Consider the following 9,248-nt stretch of genomic DNA (forward strand, 5'->3'; position numbering starts at 1 on the left):
TTGAACCCAGTACCTTTTGCATGTGCTTCACCACTGAGTAATGGCCTTTCCCCAAGACAAGGAAAGTTCCTACTTACAGATAAAAGACAGCAGTTGTACGTAAAAATGATCAACAGCCAAAGATGGCAAATGATGGCTTATTAAGCATTCTACCACAAGTCTAAAAATAAAGGAGGAAATTTCAGTTTCTCCTGATCATAGCTCAGATTTCTGTTTGCTATTTCAAAAGTCTGAAATTATGGTTCTTATTGATAATTTTTATATATATATACACACACACACACACACACACACACACACACACACACCACTTTGAGGGTTCTTAAATATATACTCAAGCGGTGCATACATTTTATTAAATGAATATAAATTATATATTAAAAGATTTCTTTATGTCTGCATGCAATGCTACCCAACAGGCTTTACTTTATGATGAACAGCCTGTAAATAAAAATGTTTCTAGTTCTCAGTGACAGGAGTCTGGAAATATTGGCTGATAGGTGAACACAGATTAGGCAGCAACAAACTATTTTAACAACAGACAGTTTCACAAAAAGGCTTTGTGTGGGAACAAAAAGAGGAAGAAAGAATTAAAAGTTGTTTGACAGCAGAAGGTTATTTATAAAGCTGCTCCTATGCCCTGCACAGAGACTTCCGTTTAAAAACCTATTGTGACTTGAGACCCGGGGGGGGGGCAGTGTGTGTGGAAACCACTTGCCACCTACAAGGCTGTAAATGAAACTCTTACCCATGAGCTACAGTAACGGAAAAGAAGTGTTACATAAGAAGCTTTTAAGGCAACCAAATGCCTGTGCAACATTTCTGCACAACATTGCAAGCTGCTGCACAGTCCTTGCCTTAAGGAGCAGTTTAGTTCTTCAAGGTAAGTGAGAACTAGACTATACCATATAAAGATTATTTTTTCTTGTGTGTGCATTGGGTTATCTGCTGTGTGTCTCTGATGTACACCCTTTATGAAACCAGTTTAACTGAAGAACTTGGGTGGAAATTAAATGTGCATTATCTTATTGAGTGAAACTTACCCAATGGCTTTCAATGGTTCTCAGAATGCTGATTACTTTACTGAAGTATGACATCCATTTATAACCTCCTCAAATTAAAACAATGCCATCTTGGACCCACTGCATACACTTGGTTGGTTATGGATCAATGCGCTTCATGGTTGAAGCTGTCTTGTCCTAATTGAGCGGGGAGGGGGTAATTTGTTATTGTTGAGTGGATTTAATTTTGTAGCATGCATTTACAAAAATGGCAGATATTTTTGTGTCAAAAATATAACTGAAATTGAACTTAAACCATATACTAAGAGAAGGAAAGATCAAGGAACTATAATACGCTGCCTTCATAGATACTGTAATTGACCAAATCCACCCTTAATTTCATATAGATGTAATAGGTCACATACACAGCAATAGCTGACTAACTCTGACTGTGCAGTAAGACATGCACCAAGATTTATGCTCTCCAAGATTTTCTTATAGTGCCTAAAAGCAGAGTAATAGTAGATGGACAATACTATTGCATTTCTAGTCAGCTCCACACAAGCTGTGCAGACGGTGTTTTTGAGTGTCCTTTCCTCTGCACACTCTTCTTATGCAGAGATCCATTATCTCTAGGAAGAGTAGCTGTAGGCAATGGGTGTGAATAGCTGGGCAACATCCCTCTAACTGTAAAAAAGGGGGGAATGTTATAAAGAAATAGTTTAAGAACCTGAAACCCCAAAATAAAAAGAGCAGAACTTCTCTGCTGTTATTCAGAAAGTTGCCAGGAACATTTTGTAATTCTCCTCTACCTCACCCCCGCCACCAAAAAACCCCCATTGTTGTTTGGTTCTATGCCTTTCTTAAATAGAATAAATAACCTCTCTTCTGTTTCCCTGAAACCACTGCCATTTTCTCTCTTAACTAACAGCCTTCCAACTTATACTTGAAGCATAATGTTCAACTGTTTCCTAAGCCCTGTAAACATCTGTAGGATGAAAGAGAACAAACAATCCATTATGTATTCTCTGATGTCAAACTTTGTGGCACTTCTTGTTTCTTGCCATTTGTATGTTAACATAAGCTGTGATTAGAATGTGAAAGAAAAGTATGTGGCTAGGTCATCTCAGATGATATGCAGCCTACTCGCCTCCGACATTACTTTCTTCGGATTTTTCTACTTTCCGTTTTTTCTAGATCCATAGAACCTTTCAGGGGAAGGGCTGTAGTTCAATGATAGAGCACATGCTTTGCCATGCTAAACTTCCATGATTTTCCTTTTTAAGGGGGCTGCAAATGCTCCCCCCCCCCAGAATCAAATGAGCACTAAACTTGTGCTCCATTACATTCCATTAGTTTTCAAAAAGTGGCTTTTACATATTGTGAAAGCTCAAATTTAATGTGCAAAATAACAAGGAAATGTTAGGAAATCAGAATCAGCTGCAGTGTGAATGCAGGCAAAGCTTCACAAACCCCATCCCACTCTGGAATTAGCATGCATTTAATGACCTAGAATTTATTGCAATCTGGCTGATGTTTCTTATCTCCCTAGTAGCTGGTGATGGTTTCAGTTGTACTTTACATACTTATGTCACTTGCTGTTTGCTCCTGTTATACCATTCCCTTACCTGCCACATTGTGCTTCATGCTAGCTCTTTCTCTTTTCCAGTTCTAGAGGATGTTGTCAGAAGGGTACCTCTGTATAATTCCTTATCATGATCTCATGAATTACAAGCTCGCTTGCAACCAAGGAGAAGAGACAGTACATGAGATGAGGTCTTTGAATGGCATCACCTATGAATCAACAGAGGAAACACAGGACAGAAATCTCTTTTGGAGATGTAAGTCTGTTGGCAAGTTCATCTTCTCTGTTTGTTCCAATGAAAACAGAAACAGCAGAAGGCAGGTGGATACACAGACTCCAAATCCAGTACTGGAAAGGCAAATATCTCCAGCTGTGGAAATCTGTACAGGACCTGCTATCAACAGAGACACTTACCTAGTTCCACCTTCTTGTAAAAGCATTTGCAAGAATTACAATGACCTGCATATTGCTGGTGACCAGGTACTGCCTATGAGTTCAGTTAAAACAGATTTTACCTATGACAGTGGGATAGGTCCATTCCTGGAGTCATCAGAGATACCACCACCAATGGAATCCATACCAATGCCACCTGCTGAGGTCCCTCGCAAGCCAACCAATAGGTATTCTTCATGCTGGAGAGTGGCTAGCATCATGCAACACCAGCAACCCCTCTCAAATTCACTACTGAATAACTACTTGGAGGAGAAGGTGGTGGAGCTGTACAAGCAGTATATCATGGATGGCATGGGTAGCAGTGCATCCCCTACTCAGATCTTGGCATCAGAATTCATAATGACCAATGTAGATCAAATCAGCATGAAGCTATCACAAGAAAGGAACATGAAGACCACCCAAGCCAAGGATATGGTCATTAACTGCCTATTGCGACTAGCCAGTGGGAAAATCTCCACTGAAATGAGCACTCCTAGTCTTCACATTTCTCAGTTTAGCACTGTGACTAAATAAATAAAGCCTGCACCTAGACATTTCTGAGTCACCTTTGTTAAAAGTAAGTTTCGTTTCAGTAAGGTGAAGTCCCTGGGATATGGTCAGAGCACCAAATACTAACTATTATATAGGCGAACTCCTGCAAGAAGGCTTGGTTTGTAAACCATACAGAAACCTTAGATGCCTCCCCCCCCCAAATGTAAATGCTTCATGCTTCCTTCCAATAAGCCTACTTCCACATTTCCACATTTTATTAACCCAAATGTGGTTGTTGTCCCATTGCATCACACTGTTTTGTATCCTAATGAGAAGAAACATTGGCCCTGTTGCCTTGGCAATGGGGACCATTTTGTGTCCACCTCCCTTCATCAAGCAGCAGTAGGTTGGAGGAATGGTGGCTTCAAACAGGCATGAAGAAGAGAGTTGTTTCCCCATTGGAAGATTTTGCAATTAAAAATTAAACCTCATGGGAATTCAGCACAGTACTAATTCTAAATATCCCTTTCAGTGTGTGCCGGTAATTATTTTCCTCCCTTCCCAATACCTTGAGCCTCCAAGTGCATTTCTACCCCCTTCTTGGTTTTAATGTTTCTATGTGGTATTTTTGTCTGTCTGCTTGGGTGGCTTTAAGTCACTTTGGTTTGCCCTGGGCAATATAAAATGACTAACAAATTTAATAAACCAACCAACAAACAAATAAACCATTGTGTAGATGACTGTGTGTCTGCCCAGGTGGTATAGGACTGCATGACACCTTTATCCCAGTGCCTACTCTGTCCTTGCTTCTCCCATCACACCTTGAGAACTCCAGAAATTGCCAGAGGGTCCTATAGAGCATCTGTGGACCCTGATTGCTTGAACTCCTGATTCTGCCTGAGACAGCTTTTCCAAAAATGATGGCATTCCCTTGCCCACTCTCTTGTTTACATTCCTATTACTTGTATTCTCTCCCCGTTTCCCTGTAGAATTCCTGGTCCCTCGTGTTCCTTAGCCACACTTCCTTATTGCAACTAAAGCCAACATATGTCTAATTGAAATGACCACATATTGTCCCCTTGCCTCCCTACCTCTACCTCCTTTTCTCTTCCATTTTAGACCATAAGCTCTCCCCACCCCACTGTGTCATATCTGATGATGAGGACTGGTGTAACTGGTTTGACTTGACTTGAAACTTTGCATTGCACAGGGTATCAATTGTCATAGGTCTTTGCCACTTGAACAAAAGGAGAAACTTGATTAGTTTTCATTTTTTATTATGTCATCAACAAATAAACTCTTATCACTAGTGGTCCAGTGAATGGAATGAAAATGTGATTGCGGTGAAGATCAGTTAGTCATGACCAATAAAAATAAAGATGTTTCGTCTCAATATTTTTCTCAGTGAGTTCAGACAGTTTTTGGGCAGCCCTGCAACAATGGAAAGCCATACAACAAGGAAATGATACTATGGCCAAGTATGTTAAAAGCAGACCTCCCCCCCACCCAATTTTGCAGTGATACTTTCAATTTCCTGTAATTTACTTTTTCTTCTCTACAGTTAGAAGTCTGTGCCATAACACTCAACCCACACTTATTCCTACTCTCACAGATCTAATGCGCAATTGCAGATTCTTTCTAAAGGGTTGCTATGGATCTAGCCATAATTCAGAAAGGGAGCCGAGGCTCTATTCTGAAAGTCTGGCAAATAGAACTGTCATATGTATGTATACCCTAACTTGGCATTGTATCCTCAATTTTGTGCTTTGCATTTATAACGTAAAAATGAACACCTGCACACCCCACAGTTTCTGCCCCATTTGTGGCAGGGCTGAGGATGCCGTTGTAGCCATTCAGCACCATGGAGCAGCAGGAGCCAGGGTCATGATTGCTTCCTAAGCATATGAACAGATTTGGTGGCAATTAATCTTGTCCTTAACCAGTATTTGTTGTTTTCATTGAATTGAACAAATAACTGAAATGTAACAGAATGTGAATTCCAAAGACAGCACTTCAAAGCTGGGGAAAACCCAGCACCTCTGCTTTATAAACCATTTGCAGCAGTTACTAGTCAGGGTTACAAAGATCACAGCTTGCTCTGTGTATCTGAAGAAGTGTGCATGCACACGAAAGCTCATACCAAGAACTAACTTAGTTGGTCTTTAAGGTGCTACTGGAAGGAAAAAAAAATTTTTGTTTTGACTATGGCAGACCAACACGGCTACCTATCTGTAGCTTGCTCTCTGTTTCACTTTCACAACTTCAGAATTACGGTACTTTATTTCACTCTCTTTGCAAAGCTGCACTAGAAGTGTACAAATGTGTGAAGAGTTTCATTGCCTTGTATAGGGGAAGGACTGAGTTATCCCCATGATATATATTTTAAAATTCATATTTACTGGGTAATAGAACATTTTCTTTTTAACTTGTTACTTAGACTGAGCTGGCAAATTCCTGTGGGTAGAGAAGCTCTAATATACCCATTCGCTCCACTTTTTGTGGACTTTCTGCATGTGCCTGTTTTGCAGCTGTTGTTTCCTTATCTGTCAATGGGAGTGGGAAGAGAAGACTCTTTGCTGTTCAAAGCAACTGTGCAGTTGTTCCCCTCTATATAGATATGCACACCCTTTGGAAGCAATGCAGATGAATAATGTTTGCATTCATATATCCTTGCATAGATCTCTCATATCTAAGGATAGTCCCCATTTAAGTGAAGAAAGTTGATCTATGTGTGCACCCCTTTGTGAAGGTGGATTAAAGCAAATGAAGCAGCTCATGTCATGGTTCCTTTATCGGATCCTGCTCTTCTGTAAGACAAAAACAATAGGTGGCAAGGCTCTTTTTCCATTTATGCAAGGATTTACACTTGTGCAGTGGAACTTTTCCCTCTCTGTTTGGGTTCCCAGATGAGAACCAGGATTTACAGATGTGGACACATAAAATGTTTAAAGGTGAGTGTACATGCATTAATTACTTCACTATTTTGTACATTTGCTGTGGAAAACACTGGCAAGTAACACCTGTTTGTTGGAAAACTCGCCCCCTCGGGAGAGGCTGGCCCCTCTCCCCGGCTCCTGGGGTTTGTTTGCCGGTGATCTACCCTGGCTGGCATCCCCGCAGTCCAGGAAGATCTTGATAGGCGACATCTCCCAGCGTGGAAGATGCACACCCCCTTTTCCTCCTAGCATACCAGCAGGAGAAAGAAGAAAGTCAGAAAGTCTACATCTCTAGTTTATTTCTGTACAAAACATGTCCGTTCAGTTCAGTCTCCACCAAGCAACTGCAAGAGACTTCCTTCACAAAAGCAACAGGAAGGTCTCATATTACACAAAGAACAAATCCCTGTGAATTGCCCTGTGAACTCCCTGAAACATCCTGTCCCATGGTCAGGGCCATCATGTGATGTAAACACCGAGCGGCTAGTTTGCAGCTGCGTAGTACTCATATCCCAACACTGTTCCCCATAGCAATCACCATGTGCAATAGCTAATGTTGTTTGTGTTACTCTGGGTTGTAGGCAACTATTTTCTAAGAGCAGACCCACTATTTTCTAAGAGTAAACCCACTGAAATCAATGATCCTAAGTTAGTCAAGTTCTTTTATTTCTATGGGTCTACTCTGAGTAAAAATTAGTTGAATACTGAGGTTGTAGAAATTTAAGTGGCAGGCCATGTGTGCATCTTTTGCACAAATATGTAGTAAAAATTTGCACCCTTAGTGTTTTTTATATGTGGGGAGTCGTATTTCAAATATTTGTAAGTGGTGTACTTCAAAGCTTGTTGTCGGGTGTGGTATACTTTAAGGCTTAAAAAAAAGAATTCTGCGCGCAGGAATCTGGGAAGTTATGTGTGGTTTCATCTCACAGAAGTTGAAACTTGTCAAACACTTCAGTTTTCCAAGTATCTACATTCTTGGCTTAGGTATGTGAAGAGCAGGTGGTGTGTAGCTCATAGAAATAGCTTCATGCACACACTTTTGAAATAGCAAATAATGCTATATGGCCCCTATTCTGAAGTGAACACAGCTACCAGGGAAAAAAAATATTTCTACATTACAGATGTTCAGTGATCTTAATTCAAGGAAATTCCAGATGGAACCCGGGACACACAGATTACTTATGAAGCGTTACTGAATCTTTGATAATCAATATATATTCTAGAAAACATGGTGAGATAAAAATGTGAAGTGATGTAATCATATTCATGAAAACAAGTTGAAACCATGAATATTTTGCATGCCTCTATTTTTCAGTACATTATTTTTAAGGCAGGGCCAAATTATTTCCTAATGCTTTAATCTCTTGTCTCAAGTGTTTGTCTAACAGGCAATGAATTTGATGACAGCCTCTATTAAATACATTACAAGAGTCATTACACCACTGATACATGTAAAGGAACCTACAAGTGTTTAAAAACTAACAGAAATTGTTAGAAGATAAGACAGTTTTAGCTTCTGTTCCATTTACATTTCAATTGGCATGAGCTGTGGGGGGTTTTCATTGACCATGTGGCTGCATTCAAATAATAAAGATCAACTGCATACAAGAAAAGTCATTGATCTTTGTTCCATTTTGATGTATTCAGATAACCTCTGATCCTTGCCTTCTAGCTGTCTTTAAGATCAGGGACTACTGCAAAGCAGTCCTGCCAATTTTGGGTTTTAAAAAACAGAGTTGGCTCCAAGATTGAAGAAACCCTCAGTAAAGTGTCCTAAGTGCTCTTTCCTACACCAGTGGACCCACCTGGCCAAGGACTTACCTGGCTGTAGTGGCAGCTACCTGTTCCTATTTAAAATCTTCCACAATAGAATAGTGCTATGTCAGGTGCCCTGGAGCATAATGGAAAATTTAAAATGGCATGCCCATATCCTGTTTAGGTGGTCCGACCCAGGGCAGGCATCAGCACTGATGGGTCCTGCCTGGGTGCAGGAGCCAAAGCAGCTTCTCACAGGTGCCAGATGCTGATGCTGAGCCTGTTAAGAAACACACGTTTGCAGTTCTATGCATGCTAAGTCCCACTGAATTCAGTGGTGATTTTTTTGCAAGGGACAGAACAATCCAAACCAGGTCGGGTTTTTTTCATTTAGTGGAGCCATCCCTTTCTCCAACTTTGCCTGCTATACAAGGCTTCTGCTGAATGTGGGTAGGTCACTGATGAGATCGGCATCCATGGTAGCCAGTGAAAAGTCCCAAAACCGGGCAATGCAAGGTGGGGAGAGGATGAGTTGCCTCCAGGATCCATTGGGTCCTAGACTGGTTTCACTGCCATTGTGCAACAGCATCGGGCCCAATCTGGGCTGAATTCTTGCTCCGGATCTGATACCCCCTCCCCCTGCTCTTGTTTCACCCTGATTGCTGTGTGGAGCAGGGCTACAGATACAGCCATGGTCCTGCTGCTCTGTAAAACCTTGCTGACAAGGGAAAGAGGAGATTTTGATTGTGCCCTTAGTGTGCATCGTATTTCAGCCTAAAAATAAATCTCTCATTCATATAGGTCCCAGTTCTGTTATCCCAGCACATCCCTTGCTCATGTTAAGTAGCGCTTTACTCTGCATGTTATATCTGGTTGTAACATTACATTCATGTACTCGTATCTCTATTCTCTGGCTCTGCAAATACCCTAAAAGGTACTTAGGAAATAATTATTCCTAGCTTGTTTGCTTCTATGGATAGGATAGCCAGTGAGAGTGAGAAAGTGCCACTTTTAAAGAGTAATTTAGCATAAGAACAGGAACAATCC

The 9,248-nt window shown here is 40.8% G+C and overlaps 1 protein-coding gene across 1 annotated transcript; it reads left to right on the top strand.

The window, feature by feature from the left end:
* Positions 1-703: 703 nt before the first annotated feature.
* TASL (TLR adaptor interacting with endolysosomal SLC15A4) lies at positions 704-3,771 on the top strand. The gene is made up of 2 exons (XM_053387006.1): positions 704-883; positions 2,671-3,771. The coding sequence occupies exon 2, from the start codon at positions 2,680-2,682 to the stop codon at positions 3,550-3,552; it is 873 nt and encodes a 290-aa protein (XP_053242981.1). The 5' UTR covers positions 704-883; positions 2,671-2,679; the 3' UTR covers positions 3,553-3,771.
* The last annotated feature ends 5,477 nt before the right edge of the window (positions 3,772-9,248 follow it).

This window comes from Podarcis raffonei, chromosome 4 (assembly GCF_027172205.1).
Source record: "Podarcis raffonei isolate rPodRaf1 chromosome 4, rPodRaf1.pri, whole genome shotgun sequence".
In the NCBI taxonomy this organism is placed as follows: Eukaryota; Metazoa; Chordata; class Lepidosauria; order Squamata; family Lacertidae; genus Podarcis; species Podarcis raffonei.